Source organism: Meles meles, chromosome 13 (genome assembly GCF_922984935.1).
Source record: "Meles meles chromosome 13, mMelMel3.1 paternal haplotype, whole genome shotgun sequence".
Taxonomy (NCBI): Eukaryota; Metazoa; Chordata; class Mammalia; order Carnivora; family Mustelidae; genus Meles; species Meles meles.
The window spans coordinates 67,834,504-67,860,680 of record NC_060078.1 but is presented as its reverse complement, the minus strand read 5'-3'; the positions used below and the strand labels follow the sequence as shown (position 1 = coordinate 67,860,680).

At 46.3% G+C, this 26,177-nt stretch overlaps 1 protein-coding gene across 3 annotated transcripts in view; it reads left to right on the top strand.

The window, feature by feature from the left end:
* Positions 1–15,640, top strand: part of XPNPEP1 (X-prolyl aminopeptidase 1) — a 54,303-nt gene extending 38,663 nt beyond the window's left edge. For 2 of the 3 annotated variants that reach the window (XM_046027141.1, XM_046027142.1), the window contains 11 exons: positions 951–1,040; positions 1,601–1,651; positions 3,187–3,245; positions 3,384–3,461; positions 5,351–5,422; positions 6,968–7,028; positions 8,489–8,558; positions 9,427–9,600; positions 10,332–10,408; positions 11,588–11,686; positions 15,087–15,640. In XM_046027141.1, the coding sequence (XP_045883097.1) occupies positions 951–1,040; positions 1,601–1,651; positions 3,187–3,245; positions 3,384–3,461; positions 5,351–5,422; positions 6,968–7,028; positions 8,489–8,558; positions 9,427–9,600; positions 10,332–10,408; positions 11,588–11,686; positions 15,087–15,215 (960 nt within the window). In that variant the 3' untranslated portion in view covers positions 15,216–15,640. Of the gene's footprint in view, positions 1–950; positions 1,041–1,600; positions 1,652–3,186; positions 3,246–3,383; positions 3,462–5,350; positions 5,423–6,967; positions 7,029–8,488; positions 8,559–9,426; positions 9,601–10,331; positions 10,409–11,587; positions 11,687–12,680; positions 12,752–15,084 lie in introns of all 3 variants that reach the window. The other variant, XM_046027144.1, reaches the window with a different exon arrangement.
* Positions 15,641–26,177: the final 10,537 nt, after the last annotated feature.

The window sequence follows — 26,177 nt, the reverse complement described above, 5'->3', positions numbered from 1 at the left end:
TTACTGAGCCCCTGCTGGATGGTGCTAAGCAGTCTCCTGTCTCCTCATTTTAACTGGGGCTCAGGACAGGACTGGAATCTAAGCCACCTTGGATGTAGCCTTTTCGACTGTCCCACCCTGGGCCTCTGGCTGTCAAGTGGCCTTGGACAGGCCTAGGGGAATCCTCTCTCCAGCCTGGGAAGAGCCTAGGTCTGGCCCCCTAGACCTGCCCTTCGAGTGCACCCTGCTGCTCTCACATCGTGTGACCCTCAGTTACTCAGATTTGCTTCCTTGACCCGAGTAAGGGGATGATGCCTGCCTTCTCTGTTTCGTGGGGGATGTGCATGGGAGAGCGGGGAGGAAGAGTGGAGAGAGAACGCACCCCTTCAGCAAGCTCCGTGCAAGTGCAAGACGGCCCTGAATCCCCTGCCTGTAACGGAGGGCTGGGTTCTAACTTGTTCTTACAAGTCGGGAAGGGCCTTTACTGCCATTCATGATCAGACCATGAGGAGCGGGTGATGTGTGATTCCGGAGCAAGATGGAGGAAGGAGTGGGAGCCCTTCCCTCATCAGTCACGTGTGCCCCCAGACAATGGGAAAAAGCCTCCTTTCTGTGGCAGGAAAGGGGTTATTTCGGTCGAGCTTTTGTTGTTAGCAAACTCTGACCATGATCATGGAGCCTTGAAAAGCAATGTCTTCTTGATGGCCGGCGGCCAGCAGTGTCAAAGAGCCGAAGATGCGGGGGATAGAAGAAAAATGCCTTGTTTGATGTACTTTGTCTTTTTGGAAGAGCTCAAGCCCCTTTCATCATGCTCAGAGTCCTCAACCAAAAGGGCATTGTGAGGTGGGTCCTGAGTAGGGGCTCTGCAGATGATGTGTCTTAAGTGTGATGTGCCAGGCGAGGAGGTGATGGCCTTGGTTTGGATGTATGGAGCCAGGCTCGATTTCCCACATGACTCCTTTTGCTCCTAGGACCATCGATGCTGTATGCCTTACACTCCCATCTGCATCGCCAAAGCTGTGAAGAATTCTGCCGAATCAGAAGGCATGAGGCGAGCGCACGTGAGTCAAGCAGCCGGTGCGGAGGAGGGGGTGTATGGTGGTTGGAGGGCCCTCCCCTGCTGCGTTGCTTTGAGCCTGGCATGAGGTCGGAAATGCTTTGAGCCTTGCAGTGTTAACGAGAGAATGAGATAAAACACTCAATACGCTAGATCTTTATAAAGTCTAGCATACACTACAGAAAAAGGTGATGCTTCTGTTGTTCCTTCTGAAAAGGCCCAGAGTATGTTTCAAGGCCAGCAGTGGTCTGGAAAGATGCAGTGGCTTGCCTTTCCTGCCTCTGGAGGGTGGAAGTGCGCTCGCCAAGGGATTTGCCCCTGCTCTCCGGCAGGCCCTTTCCTGGCTGTGCCCAAGCCGTTGAGCAGCCCAGGAGCCCTGTCCCTGCTGGTGGGAACTGCTGCGGGCTTGACTGCAGGGAATGCCTGCGTGGAAAGCTCCGATGGCTGGTGGTTGTGCCCTGTGGGTCCGGTTTTCTCAGTCCCGCGTTGGGGCTGGGCTCTGAATTTGCCCAGCTGATTTTCAGTAATAACTCTTTAAAAAAAATGTCTCTGTTGTTTCCACAGATTAAAGATGCTGTTGCCCTCTGTGAACTCTTTAATTGGCTAGAGAAAGAGGTTGGTTCTTAGTCTTTGTTTAACACGTGGGTGGCCATTATTCAGAAACTGTCAACATGTGATTCTAACCATAGCCCCCTCCGTGCTCTGGTGACCATGAGGTCCAAGGTCTTAATCTAATTTTAGGACTCTTCTCTTGGTAGTTCTTTCTGGAAATTTGGTGTGTATTTAGAAATTTTTTTATTTGTAGGAAATAGTAATACAGATGAGGAAAGAATTTCCTTAACTGAGACGATCCTTTCTGGGTCAAGGCATTGTCCTATAACTAAGTGGGATTTCATTGTAAGAAAAAACGGCTCAAAATAATATTATCGGCAAACTGACTGTATTAAGAGGAAAAGGTCTTTGTGTACATTTTGGACTTCAGTTTAAGATGTAAAACTTTTTTTTTTTTTTTAAAGATTTTATTTATTTATTTGACAGAGATCACAAGTAGGCAGAGAGAGAGGAAGGGAAGCAGGCTCTCTGCTGAGCAGAGAGCCTGATTTGGGGCTCGATCCCAGGACCCTGGGATCATGACCTGAGCCGCAGGCAGAGGCTTTAACCCACTGAGCTACCCAGGCGCCCCTAAGATGTAAAACTTTTGATAGTAAGTTGACCCTTGGCCATTAGTTGCTTGCCTTTTCATCCTTTTGGTGGACAGCAGGGGATTTCTTTGTGTTGTTGTTAAACAGTCTCATGTTCCCTTTAAATATTATATAAACAACTCTTTAAAACTAGCTTAAATTGGAAAAAGAATATCACCCTCACTGCCCCTGTGTAACTAGCTTATTCCCTCTGGCTGGTCTTCTGTGTAAATCAATTTTACATGTCTCTCAGTGTATAGATGTGATTTTGTATTTTATTTTATTCACTCTATACCATAGTGTGAGCCTTCTCCACGTGCTTGGAGGCCTTTAGAAAAGGATCCAAATGGTAAAAACGTGTGGTGACAGATGGTAGCTACATTTGTGATGAGCACAGCGTAGCACAGAGATGCTGAATCACCGTGTCATGTACCTGAAACTAACATTGCATCGTGTGTCAGCTCTATTTGCATTAAAAAAAAAAAAAGGATCCAAGTAGAGAGGTTGCATTTTGTGGTTAGACCAATTTGCCATTCCTCCTGTTTTAAGTGTTGAGATCGTTTTTAATTTTTTTTTTTGCTGTTATCAATCACCCTGTAATAATATCTTTGCATATTTGTCTTCTTTTTTATTTAGGATGACTTTCTTAGGATGCTTTCGTAGCAGGAGATGCCTTTGAATTTTTAAACTTAGATGGATTAAGTCTGGGGGAGGTTTTAGGATCTAACACTGAGACAAGTAGCTGAGTGAGAAATCGAAAGGATAGAAATCCTTCTAGTTTAGGTAGCTTTGATGAGAGTCTTTGGAAATTCCCTCCTTGTTAAAGATGAGCCATCAGCTGTGTCCCGTAGGTGGCACAGTGGGGACGTGGGAAGTGAGGACAAAATGGGCTTTTAATGCATCCCCTTTACCTTGTATGAAGCACATGAATTTATCACCCCAGATGATTTATAAGCAACTCCCTCATAGGTGCCCAAAGGTGGCGTGACCGAGATCTCAGCTGCTGACAAAGCCGAGGAATTTCGCAGGTAAAGATCCGTGTGTGGCGGGGGTTGCTGAACATTGTGGTTGTTTCTTTTGTGAGTTCAATGAGGCTGAGAGGGCCCTGATTCTTGGCACGGTAAAATTCTTTAAGCTGGTCTGTTCTCCGTGTCTTTCTGTTCTAGGCAACAGGCTGACTTCGTGGACCTGAGCTTCCCGACGATTTCCAGTACGGGACCCAATGGCGCCATCATTCACTACGCGTAAGGCATGCGGAAGAGCTCGCTGCCTGGCTTTGCTGCTGCTTCTGCCTGGGAGCCTGAGCAGGGGAGAGACAGTATTTGACCCCAGGCCCCAGTGCCCACTTCCTTGTGACTGTTGAGACTGTTCTTAGATGGGAACTGAGGACTTGTTTTCTCTCGTCGCCTCTAAATCTCCAAGTCTCTGCCTTTTGGGAGCCTCCTCTGAGGCCCAGGTGTATGGCGTTGACCTCCATGAGGTAGTCAGACAGGTTGTCCCCCTCTTTCCCTTCTGAGGCAACTGAAGCTGTATTCCGTAGCTCTTCATCATGGTGATCGGAATATTTTAGTGTTTGTCTTTCCTGATAATGGCAGCCTTCCTGATGCGTGAGTCCAGACATCTTGTGAGCTCTGTCACGTCCATACTTAAAAACTTAGCACTAGGTTGAGTATCGTGTTGTGGTGAGGGAGGTGATCAGCACCTTTCGTCCCTCCCTGCGGGCTTGAAGCTGGGCGCCCAGCCTATGGGGAATTTCAGCAGATGAGCTCCGAGAGCCTGTGGACTCACAGAGCGGAGCATTCTCTGTGCTGTGAGACAGGAGGGGCACTGATAAGTATAGGACTCATTTGCCTGCAGAGATGGTGGGAAATGGAACTTGGCTTGGCCATTGGGCTCCAGCTTCAGATTCGCCCAGTCGAGTGGTTTTGCCTAGTGTTGGGCATTTTGAGTTCTTTGCTCCATGTCTGTGATGTAGTCAGTGGAGGAACACTTGGTCTTTCTCACTGTGTCGTACACAGGCAGGATCCCCCCCCCAATAATTGCTTTTAGAGCTTTTAGTCTTGGGGCACATTTTGAACCTTTGTGTGGGAGACCATCACAGATGTGATTGTGCAGTTCTCTCCTAGTAATGCTTCTGTTCCAAAATTAAAATATAAAAAGGACTTCAGTTTTTGTCTTCTGTTTAATTCAGGTGGTGAATTTCTTGGCTGGATACTACCCTAGAATTTTGCATGTAATTAACACATTAAAAAATTTCAGCTCAAGTGGGGAGAAGTCTGCTTCTACTTTGACATTTTTTTGCCTTGGGGGAAGCCTGTTGAGAAGCAGGGCCTAGAGCTGGTTCCAGTTGTTCAGCTGGAGTGATCATCACTGATGCCCTTTGTGCTGAAGAGAGGGGGGTGGGTGGTGCCTGGAAATGAAGGAGTCCTTTCAGCTGTGGGCAGAGACTTGTGATGTCCTTACCCCTTCTAGCATTTCCCAGTGCAGTGGGACTGTCTGGAAATGGCACGGGGAAATCAGATCACTTTTTAAAAATACTTCTTGTTCATTTAAAAAAAGTGCTACGGCATAAGAACATTGTGATTCACTCGTTTTCCTAATAAAAATCCCTTTAGTTTTTCTCCCCAATTGAGACATCCGCCTCCTGTCTGTCTGGGAGTCTGGGAAGCACATGGGGCCTGGTGTCCCGCCACCGCCCCCCCCCCTCAGCCCCCCGCCCTCCCAGCCACAGAGACAGATGACTCTTTGCTGCTGTGTTCCCAGTTCTCAGGATTCTAGCTTGGTCCTCTTGCATCTAATGATTATTATTTTTGTAGCTTTTACAACTATTTCATGAAACTGTTTTGTTCCAGACACAAATGGAGATAGATACAAAGAAATACATTATTATTCCTTCTCTTCAGCTCTTTATCCAGTTGGGGAGATATAGCCTGACTGGATCTCTGAGTAGTTCTAGAAGATTAAATTACTTGAAATATCAATTTAGTGGGTAACTTTGAATTTTGATACACTTTCAGACCTATATAAGTTGTAAGAATAGTATAAGGAAGTTTTATAAGGAAGTTTTATACGTCTCCTCCCAGATTCAGCAAGTACATTTGTGGAATAATTAATTTTTAATTAATTTTCTTAGGCCGGTCCCTGAGACGAATAGGACGTTGTCGCTAGATGAAGTGTACCTGATCGACTCGGGAGCCCAATACAAGTAAGTGAACTAGGGCTGCCATAGAAGGGGATGGTGCTGGGTCAAAAAAGCTGAATAAGGGGCAAGCCAAGCTCCAGCCAAGGGCACCCAGATGGGAATCTCACTGTGCGCCAGCCCCAGTGGAATCCTTCTCATGTCTTGTCCTTTTTTTCATCCCTGCTTGAAGTTATCCAGTGGTGACTCTTCTCACAAAAGACTGATAGAAATGTTTAGTTCTTGGCCGGAAGTTGTTAAATACTAAATAAATAACTGAAAGCAAGCTTTCGAAACCACTGGAAAGACTTCTGCCCTAGTTCATAAACTGCCTGTTAACTCTGCACTTGCAGTGGCCTCCTGGCTTTGGGAAGTGGGGGATTAATTTTAAGTGAGTAAATGAGAAATGAGGGTTGCCCCTGAATTTCTTAATTTCTATCTTCATGTCTCGCTGCTTTCATATTCCTCCTCTAGAAAGTTTCTCAGAGGAGAACCCAAAATTTGGCTGGGTCTTGTTGTGGAACCATGGAAGGAGCTGGAATGGGTGTTGTCTGCAGTGAGAGAGCATGGGCAGCCACTGCAGTTGGGATTGTGGTTGATGGAGAGCCTGATTATGTTTTTTATTTTTAAAGATTTTATTTAGGGGGAGGGAGAGAAAGCACGAGAGCGAGAGCAGGGGGAAGGGCAGAGGGAGAAGGAGGGGGAAAGATTCTCAAGCAGACTCTGCTCTGAGCGCAGAGCCCTATGCAGGGCTCCATCCCATGACCCTGAGATCATGATCTGAGCCAAAACCAAGAGTCAGGTGCTTAACGGACTGAGCCACCTAGGCGTCCTGGAGAACTTGATTATTAGTGGGCTCTGCCCCATAGGTGGAAACCACAGCCTAGCCTTGGGACACGTGTGTGTTTGTATTCATAATATAACAGCTTAGAGCTCAGGGTATTAATTGGGTAACTGGTGTAAATTTTGGTTCACGTCTAAATTTTAGCAGGATTTCAGAAGTTACTCTTCTATGTCAGTATGGATTAGTGCTTCTAAGAGAGGTCTTTGGGTAATTGTAGGGTCCACTCCTTTGCTGTCCTGATGGGAGGAACTAGAGCTTGGCCCCCTTTTGCTAGAAGCAGGCTCCTACTTGCTCCTGTTTCCTTTTCCTCTGCCCTCTCATTTATAACCCCATGATCGTGTCACCCATGAGACAGGCCTCACACTGCAGACCAAGAGTGTGTGTGTGTGTGTCAGGACTTGACAGAGTTCACTCTCACTACCTGTGGCCATCCTTGCTCTCACACTTTGTCTCATTTTTTAATTAATTAATTAAGAAAAGGATTTATTGATTTCTTTTAGAGAGAGCACAAGCAGGAGGGGCAGAGGGAGAGGGAGAGAGAGGGAGAGAGAATCTCAAGCAGATTCCATGCTGAGTGCTGAGCCGGACACAGGGCTTGATCTCACCACCCTGAGATCACTACCTGATTCCAAACCAAGAGTCTGATGCCTAACTGACTGCACCACCTAGGGGCCCCTGAGCCAAAGCTTATTTTGAGTGAAAACTAATTTGTCCTTTCCTTTGGAAAGGGATGGAACGACAGATGTCACACGGACCATGCATTTTGGGACCCCCACAGCCTATGAGAAGGTAAGGTGGGGCAGAAAACTGGAGAGCCCTCTCTGCTTTCTTATGAACAGCATTGCTCTCATGAAAAGGAATTGTGTAATGAAGGAAAATTTATATGTGGGAGAGTAAAATAGCTCATTACTGTGGAGTCAGGCTTATCTGCTTTATGATGTCCATTTAATTAATTACTGGAGAAATCTTAAAAGCATTCTGTCTGCTAAGGTCAGAGCAAGTCAAAGTCAAGCTTAAACAGCATCAGTGTTCTCTCGAATCAGGAAATCTCTTTGGGGATGGGAGTGGGATGGTGAAATGTATACTTTTTACAAACAGCGTCTAGATTTGATTCTGAAAGCCACCTCCCCCCTTCTCTTTTCAAGTTCAGCATTTCCATTTATAGGTTTAGCTCAGGAAGCCTCTAAAATGCTCAGTTTCTGGTCTGTCTGGCCTGGAGAGGTGGAGATGGCGGTGAGGTAGGAGTCTGGAGACCGGACTTCAGGTCCTTCTGCTGTTTGCTGGCTCTGTGACCTTGAGTAAAGCACTGAGACACATCCATAAAGGTGGGGATACAAATACCTGCCTCTGGTTATAAAGGTTCCACGACCCTTGCAAATTCCCAATCAGTCACTAACCCGGGAACTCTGGTTGAGTCCCTGAGTGAGTCTTTTCTAGGAGCTCCTACAGGGAGTTTATCCAAGGAAGAGAGTTTCACACAGTGCAGCAGAGCACACTTCATACTTTTAGTCCTGTGCCTCATCTGTTTGCAGGCATGAGCGCCCTAGAAGAGTCTGACCTCGGCTCCGCATACCTTTGGTGTGACTCTCTCCATGCTGGGTACAGAGCTCCCGACCAGCTTGATCAGTGTGGGTTTAGTCCTGGCTCTGTGCCTTCCTGGCAAGCCCCTCACCTTCCAAGCAGCACTTTTCTTCTCTAGGCAGTAGGGATCCCCCCGAGTCTAAGATCAGGAAGGGGTACAGATACTGACACAGGACTGCCTGGCTTCAAGGCCAGATGTTGCTCCTTAAGAACTATGCGGCCCGGCAGGCTAGTTAATTTCTCTGTCAAGTGGGGATGACCGCAGCATCTCCGCATCCCTTGTGGGATCAGGTGTTCAGTGCTCAGTACCATGCCTGGCCCAGAAGAGTAACTCGGTGACTGTGAGCTGGTGACATCAGCGGTTCTGTGACTTTTGCTCGTCTTTCTCAGGCTCAGCTAGAGTGTGTCAGAATGTTCATTACAAGGGAAGGACCTGTGGGGTCATCTCTGACGGTTCTCTTTTAACTAAATTTAATTTCAAGATTTCTAGAAAATCGGTCCCATGGGCAAGCTTTTTTTTTTTCCCACCAGTTTTTTCTTTTTCCTCCGATTTTCTCTGTGGTATTGCTAATAACCTTCAGAAGCAAGGTTTTCTGAGCTGCCGGAAAGCTGCAGGACTGAAGCGTGTGTCCTCGTTCTGCAACTTGCCCCTGGGTTTTCTTTGGCAGGAATGCTTCACATATGTCCTCAAGGGCCACATAGCTGTGAGTGCAGCCGTTTTTCCGACTGGAACCAAAGGTAGGTGGTTCCCTCTGTCATATGGCACGCGTTTCCTTGTTCAGGCACCAGACATGTCTAAATTTGAGTGGAAGGACATGTCCTTTGTTTCATGGCAGCCCCGGCCCCTTTAGGCCCAGCCAGGGCAAGTGCTGTGTGGAGTGAGTGCCTCCCAGGGAGCCAGGCCTCGGTTTGGTATGATGTAAGTTGTGTACCTCTCTCCTGCCCACCTGAGGTGTCAGATGACACAGGCAGGTGGCTCCCTGGAGAGGGCGGCTAGCGCATGAAGGCCTCTAGGCCCAAGTGCAAGTTGGTTGGTGCGCCCTCTTCACTGTCCTGCTTTGCTGGGCCATTGCCTCCTTTTGGGATGCTTGTCGGGATTTATTTTACTGGGAACCTGCCTTCAGATATATACCAGTCTGCCTGAGGACTGATGGATGGGGCATTGGGCAGGGAGTTGACAAGACCTGGGCGTTGAATCTGCTTAGATCGGGTCTGCACTCATCTCCCAGGGCATCTGCTTCCTTGCAGTCTGGTTAGAGTCTCATCTTTGTCATTCTGAAACCTCAGAGTCCCAGCCTGGGAAGGGAATGTGCGTATCACCCACACCCTTAGCTGCTGCAGGCGACCAGCCCCTGTACTGGTTTCCCTGAAAGACAGTCCTCCAGCTTCAGACTAAGCTCTGGCGGGCTGAGGAGTGGCTCTTAGTAGCTCTGACTGTTAGTTCTTTATTGTGCTGGGTTGAAATCTGAACCCTCCAGTAACTTTTACCTGCTGGTTTCTGTTTCACTTTCTGGAGCCAAACATAATAAATCTAATCTCTAAAGTGCTTTGTAAATTGAAAAGTACTGGACAAATACCACTGAGTGGTTCTTTATATGTCTTTCAGGACACCTTCTTGACTCGTTTGCCCGCTCAGCTTTGTGGGATTCTGGCCTGGATTACCTGCACGGAACAGGACACGGTGTTGGATCTTTTCTGAATGTTCATGAGGGTCCTTGTGGCATCAGTTATAAAACGTTCTCCGATGAGCCCTTGGAGGCAGGCATGATTGTCACTGATGGTAAGTGTCCCTCCCATCCAGGGTGGGTGCACGTCTTCGAGCCTGTTGGAAGGCTCTCTGTTGTTTCTTAGCTTTTGATTATTTTAAAGTAAATTGGATATAATTTCCCCCTCTGGTCACCTTGAATTAAATAAGAACAACAACTTTTTATGATTATAAAAGTGATACGTGTTCATTTTAGAAAAGGTGAGGCTGTGGGGCAGCGTATGGAAAAAAATGAAAATCATTTGTTATCCAGCCACCCAAGTGAGACTTTCCTTCATATTTTGATGTGCTAGTTTTGGGTCTTTCATATATGTGTATATCTTTTCTCCTAATCATTCAGATTACACAGGATGTATTGTTTGTATTCAGCTTTCTTAACTTAATGTACTTCCTCTTCCCAGGTCATTACCAGATCTCTGTGCATATATTTTAATGCCTGCCTCGTTATATCTTAGGAATAAGCAGCGGGACTTGTTTGGTCGATCCTCTGTTACTGTACTCCTGGGCCTGGCACCAGTTTTCAGGCACTTTAGAATCTTTCCGTCTGTTCCTTGAGGACCTGTTGGAAGTGGCCGTGTAGGAGGCGGAGGTGTCTCTGGGCTCCCGCCCCTGAGGCTGAGTGGGCTGTTGGCCTGTCTCTCCTCCTCCTTCGTGGTGGGGCTGTCACTGCAGGAGTGAGCGCTTCTCGCCTGTGCGTACGTGTTCGTCCCCGGCTGCTTCTCATCTCTGGGTTTGATTTCTTTTAGAGCCAGGCTATTATGAAGATGGGGCTTTTGGAATTCGCATTGAAAATGTTGTCCTGGTGGTTCCTGTGAAGACCAAGGTAGGTAATGGTCTGTTTATTTATTTTTAAATTTTCCTTATTTCTTAATGAGGGAAGATGAATGAGGCTGTCTGGCTCTGGAGCCAAGAATGTGCCATTCTGGAGCCAACATGGAGCTTCCTCCCCTGATACCAGAGAGTCTCCTAGAAATCGCAGTCCTCTGCAGAAGCCAGAAGGAAACTCTGGAATGGAATTCCTGGGGTGCCAGGCAGGCCCCTGCCTGATGGGATTTGGGGCTCCTTGTCACGATGCTTCCTCTACGTCAGGGGGACACATGCTGGGGGTCGGGGAGGTGCTTGTTTGAAGGCCCCTCCCAGACCCAGACCCAGGGCCAGGGCCTGGAAACTGTATTTTCAACAAATGCCTCAGATGATTTCTGTCGGGTAAAGCTGAGGGGCCCGGCGGGTTGGGCCACATAGGCTCGTGAGTAGACGGGTCTGTTTCCTTCCGGAAGACAGGCACTTCACCTTCTCCCTTCACCGTTATCAAGAGGTCCCAGGGCTTAGGTGCTAGGCTTTAACTAGAGACCCGTTCACTCCTCTTCTGTGGGTGGTGGTGGAAATCAAATAGTTGGAGGGAAGTGGCTTCCTCAGCCTGCAGGCTTCTGTTCTCTGCTTCCACATCAAAGTCACTGTCCTTGAGAGTGGCCTCTCCCCTCACTCCCAGAGGCCTTGCCAGGAGCAGAGACCAAGCACACTCTCAGGTGCCCTGGCCATTCTGTACTATGCAGAATGGACAAACCTGTTATCTATCACCAGATGGGACTAGCTGGTCGAGGGAGGACACATGAATAACTGTTAAATAAAAGTGATGTTGGGGACTTGCACTCTAGTAGAGTCTTGAGAACCAAAAGCAGTGATGCCCCTTGTCTAGACACCGCCATGCTCTGCCCCTACTGTTTCTCCATCACAGTGGACGTTAGCCTGGGGACCTGCTGCCCAGAGCCCCTTGGCTTTTCCCGAAGGCAGCTGTTGACACAGTGGGGCAGCTCCAGGACGGTGGCTTCAACTGGGTTCATCATGCCTCCCGGGCCTACTGGAGGTGCCGACCAGCAAACTCCATTTTGGTTCTAGTCGCACCTGGCCCTGGGGGGTGGTCATGTCTGGTGGGAATGACTTCATGGTGGCTCTCTGTGGTAAAAGAGGAATAAAAGCTTCTGTTTTCTTCCTTTTCCAACAGTATAACTTCAATAACCGGGGAAGCCTGACCTTTGAACCTTTAACTTTGGTTCCCATACAGACCAAAATGATAGATGTGGATTCTCTAACATACAAAGAGGTAAGAAGGGTGGCTTGCAGGAGACAGAGTGGGACTGGGGTGGAGAGCTACCTTCCATTCTCGTCTGTTCCCACTTTTTACTTCAGAGGGCTGTGCCACCTGAGTCTGAAAATCCAAGGTCTCCTGAGGACTGTAGATGTTTTTCCTATATTTGTTGGCTCTCCAGGTAGAGCTAGTCCACCCTGTACCATTGGGGGGTAGGATGGGGGCTGTAAGGTTTCATGAGTAGGACTAGTTCACCATTGCTTTTCCTGGAGGGCACGAACCATAGCTGCGCTTTTCCTTGAGGGCACGAGCCATAGCTGCGCTGGGGAGCATTTAGCAAACCGTGGGCCATGTGTCTTCCCTCGGAAAAGCCAGATGGGTGGTAGGGCCTGTTGGCCATTGCATGTGCCAGATTGTTTTCTCATGTTGAATGAAACATTAAGGGATTGAAAAGCAAAATCTATTATCATATGCCCAGTTGTCACACGGACAAGGAGAGAGGTGCTGCCGCCTCCTCTGGTCACTCCAGGCTGTGAAGCTCTTCATAAAGCTAGGAGCCCAGTGGTGCTCACTCTCAGGCATAGAGTGACACAGGTCCTGAAACCCCTTCAGACCCTGTGCCGGGTCCCCAGGCCCACGAGGCCAGGTGAGGTGGCGGGCCTCGGGACCTGGAGTAAGGCTTGTGGGATCAGGCAGGTGATCAAAATCAGAGCAGAGAAGGGGCCAGAAACTGGGCGGGAACAGTCAGCACCGGACAGACCAAACAGTTCCCAAGCCAGGAAGACAGAAGCCAGAAGGACACAAGTTTCAGAGCAAGGCAGGTGGTCAGAAGTCCCTGCAAACTGCAGATGATTGACGGGAGCCGAGGGCGGGACAAGCACTGCAGGTCACCTAGCAGTAAGTTTTGTTACCCAGTGCAGCCCCTGGCCTCCCTGGGGGCGGTGAGGTGCCTCTTCAGGCATCCTCCGTGGTGTGCCCTCATGCTTGGCACGAGCCTCTGCGGCTGGAGGAAGCCCCTTCTGTCGGACTGCGGAATGGGATTCTCCCAGCCAGAAGCTTCTTCTGCCTGACCCTGCTCACAGAGGGGTGACAGAAAAAGGTCATCTGCTTCCCGCTTAGCATGGGCACCTCTGCTTAACCTTGGGCAGCCAGACACCCCCACTCAACGAGGCCGACTGATGCGGCTTTATTCAGCTTGTTGATGGTGAGCTGGATGGGCAGCAGCTTGTCAGTGGCCCAGTGTCCGCTGTGGGTCTGCCAGGAAGAGTCCCTCCAGCAGTCCCTGGCTTAGGGGGACAAGAACACATGAGCAGGTATGGAAGCCACCTGCTTGAATCCTTTGTGCACCACAGGAGCCGGGGTCTCTTCTCATGGCCTCAGGTACAGCTTCCAGGGTCTTAGCAAGGGACCCTCCAAGTACGAAGTCACTTTGCTCTTGGAAGCCCAAGGCTGTGGCTTCCTACCGTACAGCTCTGGGTCATGCAGTCCCTGCTGCCACATGCAGTGTACTCCCCAGGAGGCATTCCTCCCAGTGACAGTCCACTTTATCTACGGAAACAGTGCGTGAGGAAGGTTGAGTGAGGCCATTCTTCCCTGAGGGAGAAATTTTGTTAACCTGACTCAGTCCACCCCATGACATTGACCATGGACCTGTGGGCTCTGTCGTACTCAGTGGTTCATTACTATACCTTGCATAGCCGAATCACTGAACTCTTCTTTCTGCCAGTTAGCTTTTATAGGGCAGGTAATAGCTTCTTATCCTTAGATCATAAGCAAGTTCCTACAAATAACAGTAGATGTATTTGACATACCAAGCAGAGTACATTTATTGTCTTTCTGGCAAAAAAAAAAAAAAAAAAATCTTCTCTATACTACTTAATAACTCTGGGGCTTCATTCTGTTGGAAGGCACAGTAATACCCCACAACCAGAGTCTCTCCAATTGGCTTTTAAAGTACTTGGTCATGTCCTTTACTGTCTCCCAAGTAGATTGTTTTCAGTGACTTTGGGGACTTTTTGGGTTTGCATTCCCATCATTTATCAGAGGTGGCAGCTGAGGACTTTGGTCATGACCATGGGCCGCTGCACACTCACAGGGCCTTGGAATGTTGGTCAGGGCCCCCTGAGGCTGTGCATACAACTCAGAGGGTCTTGGGAGTTTCACCTCGGCTCCAGGGTTGGCTGCTTTGGACCGCTGGCTGTCTCCTAGCCCTGCCTGACCCATAGCAGTTTGCTTGCTTTTCGCTCCCTGCCCCGCTCTCCAATTCCCAGTAGGGGCCAGTAGGTTCTCCCCAGTGGGGAGTGGAGCCCTGGGTGGGTCAGAGCCCGTTGACAATACCACTGCATCTGTCTGCCCATCTCAACCCCTGAGCTCGTCCTTGGTACCTGGTCCAGACTGGAGTCCCCAGTGCCCGTGCTTTTGTAACACCGCTGCCTTCCCAGGTGGCATGTGGGTCATTGCAGCAGCGGCACGGATGGCGGTGTCTGTCTGGCCCGCTTCACCGCAGCTGAGTGTCGGGTCGGGCCCACTTCCTGGCCAGTGAAGAGAATGGGTGGTCGTCCTCTGGGTAGAACTTGCTTCACTCCCACCCTGCCCCAGTGGGGAGAGTTCACCCTTTTATGGCGCAGAACTATCGGCAGAGTGGATCCACCCTGACCTAGGCGCCAAGTTCTGTCAGACCTTCCTTCTTACCTCTTCTTAAAAACATCTGCTGGGGCGGTGGGCATGTTCTGGTGAGTGTCTGAAAGTTAAGCCCCCGGCCCCACACTGCAGCACCACAGTCCTTGGTTACCAGAGGTTTGGGCTGCATCCAGATGGCAACCCACGGGAGCTCGACTGATCCTAGTTTACTCAGCTTCATCAGTGGAAACAGGTGGGAAACTCGGTGCATTGGTGGAACACCTTCAGGTGTGTCTCTTAGCAGAAGTCTTACCAGGCATCTAGGGGCTAGTTTTCAGCCCCCTCTCCTTCACTGCCACCCCGAGATGGCTGAGGTATAAGGGAAGGAGGCCACATAGCGGGGTGTAGGACCTACCAGACCCCCTGCCCTGTCCCTCTCACAGTGTCCTGTGGGTATGGCCTGGGGGTCCTGTTGGGGAGTATACCTGGGTACAGGTTACTGTACACTTTGGAAGCCCAAAGCCATGACTTGCTCTCAGGAATTAAAGTTCCTTCACAGTCACTGCCGGTCCACTGCACTAGACTGTTCTGGAAGCATTTTACCATAAGCAGTGTGGCCTTGTCCCCTCAATTCCAGGGAAATGGAGCCCAAGGAAGTCACTTGTCCCTGAGCAGGGAGAAAAGGTTTTGTGTATCTCTGCCCTCAACTCGTGATCTCTGTGCCTGGGGGCCTCTCCCTGTTTGCTCATGTAGCCTTTGCGAGAAGCGTGAACACTGTCCTTCTCCCGTCTTGTAGTGCGACTGGCTCAACAGTTACCACCTGACCTGCAGGGAAGTGATTGGGAAGGAACTGCAGAAGCAGGGCCGCCAGGAAGCTCTCGAGTGGCTCATCAGGGAGACCCAGCCCATCTCCAAGCAGCACTAATGCCTCATGGTTTTTGTTTTTGTAAAACGCTCTGGGGAAGGGAGGAAACCTGGCAGATCCCTGACATCTGTCCCCTTTCCTCTCCTTCCTGACTTCCCCTTTTTACTTTGAGATTCTAAGAAGGACTGAAAATCTTCTTATCCTCTTTGATATTTTCTTGCAAACACTCAATCTTTTATGATTTTTTTAATTGTTGAGAACTAGCCAAGAATAAAATTGCTGCACCAGAAGGAGGGTCCCCGCAAAGCTGAACACTCGAGCAGGGGAGATGCCCTGAGCAGCTGCAGGGAGTTCTCTGGCCAGTGATGGTGAAACACTGAGTGCTTGCTCTCTGGTGGTCAAGTTCCAGGTGCTAGTACATTATTCATGATCACCTTGATTCATGAGACTGTATTTATGATCAGTGAATAAAATGTCTGAATGTGCCTTGTCTCAGTTGTGTCTTTCCTCTCAGCACTGTCTACACCGCATCTTAGGGGAGCTCATCTCCAGGGCTGGTGGCCTTTGGGGGAGACATTGTCTAGACAGAAGGTCCCCTTTGGGGAGAGATCCCTGGCCTCCCCACGTATTGTTTGGCTTAACTGGAAAGCCTTTTTCTTTTCTCTGGAAAACTTAATATTTTGGTGAGTATAATGTTGAAAGTGAGTCTAACATGGTCCACCCTGTGTTACGTCTTGTGGGTTCTCCCCCCTGCCCCCCACCATGGCATCACAGCACCACAGCCCTCATGTCTCCTCACTCGTACATAGCATTCTGTGGCAAGTGCCTGCGACTCCCCATCCGTGGGCTTTATCTTGACTTTCACACTTGGGACAGTCCCAAAGAGCTGATGTCCCTGTGACCTCAGACCATCATGGTTGGGTGTGGGAGAACAGACTTCCTCAGCCCTTGGCTGGGATGTCTGAGGTATGGTCTGTATTATCTCATGCAGCTGCCCAGTGGGATGGAGCCCCACTTGTTCAGAACACAGCTTTACTTTCTTCCTTTCCTTCTGTGTTTCACTTCCCCTTTTTTCCCCACTGGCATTTCTTGGGACCATCCCCCCAATAAACCAATTACATCTAAATCCTTGTCTTAGGGCTTGCTTTTTTTTTTTTTTAAAGATTTTATTATTTTTTAATTTATTTGGCAGAGAGAGATCATTAGGCAGAGAGGCAGGTAGAGAGAGAGAGGAGGAAGCAGGCTCCCTACCGAGCAGAGAGCCTGATGCGGGACTTGATCCTAGGATCCCGAGATCATGACCTGAGCCGAAGGTAGAGTCTTAACCCACTGAGCCACCCAGGTGCCCCGGGCCTGCTTTTTTAAGGAACCCACCCTAAGACATAACCTGGAGATACAGCTACAATCTGCTATATATATTCTCCAGTTTCTTTCTTTGTGTTAAGTGTTCAGTAACATATAGAGCAAATATATGTGTGTAAATGAATATGTATGCAAAAACTGATACAACATGGTGTGTCAATTATATGTCAATTAAAAAGTGAAAAAAAATTAGAGATAATTGCTTCCAGTCTGAATTTAACACTGAACATCAGAAATGGAAAGGTATTTGAATTGATAGCGTTGTGTACACACAATGTAAATCTAGTTTTAGTCTGTTAGAAAATTCGCATCGTGTTTGGTTTGAGGGATTAATTAGTAACTTCAAAAGTATGTCTTCCTCTTCTCTACTGCCAAGATGGAATTATCAGTTCGAAACTCAGATGTAAGATCTCTGAAACTGAGGGAAATTTAAAAAATACGTGAGTATTTTCCATTTTTGGATTTATGGTTTTAATCTCTGAAAAATGTTGTAATTAAATAACCTCCTTAATCATAAAAGAGAAAGATGTATACGTACACACGTGGCACATGCATTTCACGTGCACACACGTATGTCACGCACACACACGTCACACACACACACATTGGGTCATGCTGTTCACGTTTCCCAATACGCTTTCTAACTTGACAGTATGTCCAAGTTATTTTTCTATCTTGGTGCACGTGAATTTGACTATTTTTTGATATTTCATTGTGTGGCTAGTTCTTTTTTAAACTCGTCTCATTTCATCTCAAACCATCTCTTGGATTTGGATGGCTTTGAAAGATGAATAAATAAAAGCGTACTTCAGCCATCCACCAAAGCGTGGTTGGCCACGTCGCTACTTTGCAGCCGGGGAAGCAGAAAATGACGTGAGCTCATCTATTTTTACCACTCAGAACCACGGTGTCAGCCCAGAAGTTTTCACCGATACGACGAACCTAAAGTGACAGAGTGCCTTAAAACACTTGCCAGCGTTTCCGTTGTCCCTCCTCCTCTTTTCACTGAAGGATCTTTGGTTCCAACTTGCTGTGTGGGAGGAAGCACACGTGTAGCGACATGGCTGGTTCTCAGGTTGTATTTGTGATGTGGACCCAATGGCAAGACTATCTTGATCCCCCAAAGATGATCCTTGAGTGTGTTTATTTAACACTTGCTTCTATTTCTACGTCCCATAGGATTGTTCTTAAAAGAAGTTTTTCCTTCAATGACAGGATGTATTAATCATGTTTGTCCTCCATTGCCCCTCTAAAAGTCAGAAGACCCCCCCCCCCCCCCCCCGTTCGGACTCAAACCATGATCTCCTCTGCTCCCCCAGAGGGTTTCTTCTCCCAGGAAACGGGAGCAGTGGATTGCAGTAGACCTGGAGTTCAAGCAGACTGTAATTCAAGTGTGACAGCAACGCCCCTGTTTCTTCCTCAGGCTGCTAAGCCTGTCACTTCCCAAGGCAGCCTTAGAGCAAAGTTTGATTCAATGGGCTCAAGCCCAAGGAGCAAAGGTTTCTGGTCCCGGGTGCCTGGAGCTTCCTGCCTGGATCTGCACATCATGGCCTGAAGTCCAAGAGACAGTGGGCAAAGCCGATCCCAGAAAGATGGAGAACTGGAATAAAACTGCAGTGTGCAAGTCCTCAGAGGGAAGATGAGATACAGGAGAATCAAAAGACTTTACTTTTAAATAAATGATTAAGAAAAAAGGTTGAATGTAAAAACAGGCAGTATGCTAAATCTATGGACTAAGTCCAGGGAAGTTGATTTTCTTTTTCTTTTTTTACTTTTTTTTTTTTCATGAGCATATAATTATTATATACATTCAGGGGCACAGGTCTGTGAATCATCAGTCTTACACAAGTCACAGCACTCACCACAGCACATACCCTCCGTAACGTCCACCATCCAGTGACCACCTACCCCCCCAGCTGCCCCAGCAACCCTCAGTTTGTTTCCTGAGATTAAGACTCTTATGGTTTGTCTCCCTGCCTGGTCTCATCTTGTTTCAATTTTTCCCTCCCTGCCCCCCACAGCCCCTTTCCCTGCCTCTCAGATTCCTTGTATCGGACAGATCATATGATAATTGTCTTTCTCTGATTGGCTTATTTCACTTAGCATAATACCCTCTAGTTCCATCCACGTCTTTGCAAATGGCCAGATTTTGGGGGGGGGGGGGGGATTGATGGCTACATAATATTCCACTGTATTTATATACCACATCATCTTTATCCATTCATCTGTTGGTGGACATTTAGGCTCTTTCCATAGTTTGGCTATTGTGGGCATTGCTGCTATAAACATTCAGGTGCATCCAGGTGCCCCTTCGGATCCCTACATTTCTATCTTTATGGTAAACACCCAGTAGTGTGATTGCTGCTTCGTAGGATAGCTGTATTTTCAACTTTTTGAGGAACCTCCATGCTGTTTTCCAGAGTGGTTGCACCAGCTTGCATTCCCACCAACAGTGTAGGAGATTTCCCCTTTCTCCGCATCCTCACCAGCATCTGTCATTCTGTGACTTGTTAATTTTAGCCATTCTAAAATGGCTAAATGTGAGGTGGTATCTCATTGTGGTTTTGATTTGTATTTCCATGATGCCGGGTGATGTGGAGCACTTTTTCATGTGTCTGTTGGCCATCTGGATGTCGTCTTTGCAGAAATGTCTGTTCGCATCTTCTGCCCATTTCTTGATTGGATTTTTTGTTCTTTGGGTGTTGAGTTTGATAAGTTCTTTATAGATTTTGGATACTAGTCCTTTATCTGATATGTCATTTGCAAATATCTTCTCCCATTCTGTCGGCTGTCTTTTAGTTTTGTTGACTGTTTCCTTTGCTGTGCAAAAGCTTTTGATCTTGATGAAGTCCCAATAGTTTACGTTTGCCCTTGCTTCCCTTGCCTTTGGCGATGTTTCTAGGAAGAAGTTGCTGCAGCTGAGGTTGAAGAGGTTGTTGCCTGTGTTCTCCTCAAGGATTTTGATGGATTCCTGTCTCACATTGAGGTCTTTCATCCGTTTTGAGTCTATTTTTGTATGTGGTGTAAGAAAATGGTCCAGTTTAATTCTTCTGCATTTGGCTGTCCAATTTTCCCAGCACCATTTGTTGAAGAGACTGTCTTTTTTTCCATTGGACATTCTGTCCTGCTTTGTCAAAGATTAGTTGACCATAGAGTTGAGGGTTTATTTCTGGGCTGTCTGTTCTGTTCCATTTATCTATATTTATGTTTTTGTGCCAGTACCATGCTGTCTTGATGATGACAGCTTTGTAATAGAGCTTGAAGTCTGGAATTGTGATGCTGCCAACTTTGGTTTTCTTTTTCAACATTCCTCTGGCTATTCGGGGTCTTTACTGGTTCCATATAAATTTTAGGAGTATTTTTCCATTTCTTTTGAAAAAAAAAAAGTGATGGTATTTTGATAGGGATTGTATTAAACGTGTAGATTGCTCTTTAGGTAGCATAGACATTTTCACAATATTTGTTCTTCCAATCCATGAGCATAGAATGTTTTTCCATTTTTCTTTGTGTCTTCCTCAGTTTATTTCATGAGTACTTTATAGTTTTCTGAGTACAGATTCTTTGTCTCTTTGGTTAGGTTTATTCCTAGGTATCTTATGGTTTTGGGTGCAGTTGTAAGTGGGACCAACTCCTTTTTCTTCTGGCTTACTGTTGGTGTGTAGAAATGCAACTGATTTCTGTGCATTGATTTTATATCCTGACACTTTACTGAATTCCTGTATGAGATCTAGGAGTTTTGGAGTGGTCTTTTGGGTTTTTCACATAAAGTATCATTTCATCTGCAAAGAGTGAGAGTTTGACTTCTTTGCCGATTCAGATGCCTTCAATTTCTTGTTGTTGTCTGATTGTCGAGACTAGGACTTCTAGTACTATCTTGAATACAGAGGTGATAGTGAACATCCCTGCCATGTTTCTGACCTTAGGGAAAAAGCTCTCAGTTTTTTCCCCATTGAGGATAATATTCGCTGTGGGTTTTTCATAGATGGCTTTGGTGATATTGAGGTATGTACTCTCTGTCCCAACACGGTGAAGAGTTTTGATCAAGAAAGGGTGCTGTATGTTGTCATATGCTATTTTAGCATCTATTGAGTATCATATGGTTCTTGTTCTTTCTTTCATTAATGCATTGCATCACATTGATTGATTTGCGGATGTTGAGCCAAGCTTGCAGTCCAGGAATAAATCCCACTTGGTCTTGGTGAATAATCCTTTTAACATACTGTTGGATCCTATTGGCCAGTGTTTTGATGAGAATTTTTGCATCCGTGTCCATCAAGGATATTGGTCTGTAATTCTTTTTGATGGGGGTCCTTGTCTGGTTTTAGGATCAAAGTAATGCTGGCCTCATAAAACGAGTTTGGAAGTTTTCCTTCCATTTCTATTTTGGGAACAGTTTCAGGAGAATAAGTATTAATTCTTCTTTAAATGTTTGGTAGAATTCCCCTGGGAAGCTGTCTGGCCCTGGGCTCTTGTTTGTTGGGAGATTTTTGATGACTGCTTTAATCTCCCTACTGGTTATGGGTCTGTTCAGATTTTCTATTTCTTTGATTTTAGTAGTTTATGTATCTCTAGGAATGCATCCATTTCTTCCAGATTGTCAAATTTGCTGGTGTATTGTTGCTCATTATATGTTCTTATAATGGTTTATATTTCTTTGGTGTTGGTTGTGATCTCTCTTCCTTCATTCATGATTTTATTTAGTTGGGTCCTTTCTGTTTTTTTTTTATAAGTCTGGCTAGGGGTTTATCAGTCTTATTATTTCTTTCAAGGAATAAATTCCTAGTTTCATTGACTTATTCTATTGTTCTTTTTGGTTTCTATCTCATTGATTTCTGCTCTGATCTTTATTATTTAACTTCTCTTGCCAGGTTTAGGCTTAATTGCTGTTCTTTCTCCAGCTCCTTTAGGTGTAGGGTTTGGTTGTTTACTTGGAACTTTTCTTGTTTCTTAAGAAAGGCTTGTATTGCTATATACTTTCCTCTCAGGACCACCTTTGCTGTGTTCTAAAGATTTTGAACAGTTGTGCTTTCATTTTCATTTGTTTCCCCGAATTTTTTCAATTCTTCTTTAATTTCCTGGTTGACCCATTCATTCTTTAGTAGGATGCTCTTTAGCCTCCATGTATTTGAGTTCTTTCCAACTTTCCTCTTGTGGCTGAGTTCTCATTTCAAAGCATTGTGGTCTGAAAATATGCAGAGAATGATCCCAATCTTTTGGTACCAGTTGAGACCTGATTTGTGACCCAGGATGTGGTCTATTCTGGAGAATGTGCACTAGAGAAGAATGTGTATTCTGTTGCTTTAGGATGGAATGTCCTGAATATATCTGTGATGTCCACCTGGTCCAGTGTACCATTTAAGGCCTTTATTTCCTTACTGATCTTTTGCTTAGATGATCTGCCCATTTCAGTGAGGGGGGTTGTTAAAGTCCCCTACTATTGTATTATTGTTGATGTGTTTCTTTGATTTTCTTTTTAAAAAGATTTTATTTACTTATTTGACAGAGAGATCACAAGTAGGCAGAGAGGCAGGCATAGAGAGAAGGGGAAGCTGGGAGAGCCCGATGCAGAACTTGATGCCAGGACCCAGAGCGATCCTAGGACTCTGGGACCATGACCTGAGGCGAATGCAGAGGCCTAATCCACTGAGCTACCCAGGTGCCCCTGATTTCTTTATTAATTGGTTCATATAATTGGCTGCACTCATGTTAGGGGCATAGATATTTGAAATTGTTAGATCTTCTTGTTGGAGAGACCATTTAAGTCTGATATAGTGTCCTTCCTCATCTCTTATTAGAGTCTTTAGCTTAAAATCTAATTTATCTGATATAAGGATTGCCACCCAGCTTTCTTTTGATGACCATTAACATGGTAAATTGTTTTCCACCCCCTCACTTTAAATCTGAAGATTTCTTTGCCTCTAAAATGAGTTTCTTGCTTTTTTATCCATTCTGATACCCTGTGTCTTTTGATTGGGGCATTTAGGCCATTTACATTCAGGGCAACTATTGAAAGATACAAATTTAATGCCATTGTATTGCCTATAAGGTGACTCTTAATGTATATTGTCTCTGTTCTTTTCTGGTCTGTTACTTTTAGGCCCTCTCTTTGCTTAGAGGACCCTTTCAATATTTCCTGTAGGGCTGGTTTGGTGTTTGCAAATTCTTTTAGTTTTGTTTGTCCTGGAAGCTTTCTACCTCTCCTTCTATTTTCAATGACAGCCTAGCTGTCATTGAAAATAGCAAAATATAGTATTTTTGGCTGCATATTTTTCTTGTTTAGTGCTCTGAAAATATCATGCCAGTTTTTTCTGGCCTGCCAGGTTTCTGTGGGTAGGTCTGCTGCAAATTCTGCCATTGTGTGTTATAGACCTCTTGTCCTGAGCTGCTTTCAGGATTTTCTCTTTGTCGCTGAGACTTAGCAAGTTTGATGATGGGGTGTGACCTATTTTTATTGATTTTGAGGGAGCTCTTTGTTCCCCCTGGATTTTGATGCTTGTTCCCTTCACCATATTAGGGAAATTCTCCTTTCTTCTTCTGGGATCCCAGTTATTCTAATGTTGTTTCGTCTTATGGTATCACTTATCTCTCAAATTCTCCCCTTGTGGTCCAGTAGTTGTTTATCTGTCTTTTTCTCAGTTTCCTTATTCTCCATCATTTGGTTTTCTATATCACTAATTCTCTCTTCTGCCTCATTTATCCAAGCAGTAGGAGCTTCCATTTTTAATTGCACCTCATTAATAGCTTTTTTGATTTCAACTTGGTTAGATTTTAGTTCTTTTATTTATCCAGAAAGGGATTTTATTTCTCCAGGAAGGGATTCTATAGTATCTTCCATGCTTTTTTTTGAGCCCAGGTAGCACTTTGATAATCATCATTCTGAACTCTTAGATCTGACATCTTAGTAGTGTCCCGTACTACCTCTTGTTCTATTTTTTGAGGTGAGTCTTTCTGCCTTGTCATTTTATCCAGATACGAATATATGAATAAGAGAACAAAATACTAAAAGGGTAGCTACAACCCCAGAAAAATATACACTAACCAAATTGGAAGAGACCCAAAACTGGGGTGGGAGGTGGGGGAGAAGAAAGGAGAAAACAGAATGAAACTATTAGACTGGTGAATAGAACAGAGCCACACACTTGATTTTGGGAGTATTTGGTGTATTGGTCTGTTAGAAGAAACTGCCTCCCAAAATTTTAAGAAAGAAAAAACTTATATACATACAAAAATAAGGGTAGACACAATATAGGGATGGAATATGAATGTAAAGGTGAAAATTAAAAAAAAGATTCTAAAAAAGGAATTGATAAGAAGTTGGTTGATAAAAGAAAAAAAAAAAGAAAAGAATGATCAGGCTGGAGACTAGAACAAAGCCATGCACTAAATTTAGGGTATATTTTGATCTGTTAGAAGAAATTGTATCCAAAAATTAAAAAAAATAATAACCTATATGTATACAAAAAATTAGGCTGAATACAATAAATGGATAGAATATGACTGTAACAATGAAAATTAAAAAAGAATTTTAAAAGGTACTGATAAGGTAAAATAGTTAAAAATGTTAAAATAGGAAAGAGGAAAAATTGAAAAAGAATAAGAAAAAAATAAAATTAAAAAAATGTAACTTTGAAAGACTAAAGAATCATGGGAAAAAAGCCATGAATTCTCTGTGTTGCTTCCCCCTCCTCTGGAGTTCCACAGTTCTCCTTGATCAGTGAACTTGGCTGGATGTTTTTGCTAATCTTCTGGGGGAATTGGCCTGTTGCGGTGATTCTCAGAAGTCTTTGCCAGAGGCGGAATTGCACCACTCTTGCTGGCAGGCCGGGCTAAGTAATCTGCTCAGTTCGCTCTCGGGAGCTTTTGTTCCCTGAATGCTTTCCATACCGCTTTGGAGGACGGGAATGAAAATGGCAACCTCCCACTCTCCGGCCTGGAGCAGCTGAGAGCTCGGGGCCCCACTCCTCAGTGCGCTCTGAGAGAAAAGGGGTTAATCACTCCAATCTCCTTGGTCTCCAGCCGTGCTCCAAGCTCACCCGGCCTGTGACTGAGCGTTTCCAGCTCTGGCGCACAGCCCTGTTTGGAGTCTCCAAACCCAGCAGATTCCTGCCATGCTGCTCCTCCCGGTGGTGGAAGGTGAGTCTCCCCGGATCTGCCACTTGTAGGGTCCTTGCTCGAAGAGCAGTGGCCTGACTGTGCCTTGGATCATGGTTTAAGGTAACCCCAAGCTGAGAGCTCACTCCTCGGCACCGTGTCTGTAGTCTGCTTCCCCGCTCTGATACCTGGGGGCTCTGCCACATTCAGACACCCGCCGTCTTTCTGTGACCCCGGGGGTCCTGAGGCCACGCTGTCCCTGCAAGGGCTTCACCCCTGCTTAGTCTCTGGAGCAATGGCCCTCAGTGGAGCAGACTTCAAAAAGTTCCGATTTTGTGCTCTGCCGCTTGCCGGGAGCTGGCCCCTCCCCCGTGATTCACTTCTCCCCATGTCCTACCTTCCAGAAAGTGTTTGCTTTTCTATTCCTAGAATTGCTGCTCTTCTTCTCTTCGATCTCCTGTTGAGTTTGTAGGTGTTCAGAATGGTTTGACAACTATCTAGCTGAACTCCTGGGCCCCGATGATATTAGTTCTAGTCCTCTGCCATCTTGCTCCAGATACCTGATTTTCTCGCTCAGTTTATCCCTTGCTGAAGTTTAATGTACAAGGTAGTGAGGATTCCAGGAAGGCTACAGATGTGGGGTCGACGCTATGGACACTGCATCAGGGGATGACTTCCCGCTGGTCAGATAAGTCCGTCTGTCTTCCATGATGGTGTGAGGGGCCTGCCCGCCACCAGCCCTCAGTGCTGGTCCAGACTGAGGGCCTGTCCTGGCACTGGCTTCCCAGCCCTGAGATAGGAGTGGGTGATTGTGCAAGGAGGTGAGGTTGTACCTGTGAGCCATGGAGGAGGTTTTGCCGTCTTGTTTCCCCAGAGCCGGGGGATTCATGCTGGCAAGGATGTGAAGAGTGGACGAGAAGCACTTTGTGATACATTTCATGCAAGAGCTTGAGTGCTTTTGGCTCTGAGGGGAGATGCAGAGGGGCAGGGAAGGGCCGGCAGGGGAGAGGTGGGGGCTTGGCAGGTAGAGCCCATACTGTGGTTGCTAGGTGTGAAAGTATGTGGAGTACAGAGTCAGGATTAAATACATAGTGTCCGTGTTTAAAAACAAAAGTGCAGGGCACCTGGGTGGCTCAGTGGTTAAAGCCTCTGCCTTTGGCTCAGGTCATGATCCCAGGGTCCTGGGATCAAGCCCCACATCAGGCTCTCTGCTCAGCGGGAACCTGCTTCCTCCTCTCTCTCTCTCTCTGCCTGCCTCTTTGCCTACTTGTGATCTTTGTCAAATAAATAAAATCTTTAAAAAAAAAAACAAAAAAAAAAAAAACAAAAGTGCAGATTTTGGCAAGGTGATGGTAGTTGTAGTTTTTGGATCTCCCCAGATCACGCTGTGAAAATGGGGTTTTGCTGGGATAGCAAAACTCAAGCTCATGGAGGAGGTCTACACCAGTTAAAGGTGACAAGTATCTGCAGAAGCCCTTAATCTGAGCACGTCATCAGCATCTGTGCGGGAGGAAGCTGAAGGTCTAGTGGACCCAAGAACCCCCAAATAACCCTCAGGAAGTTGAAATC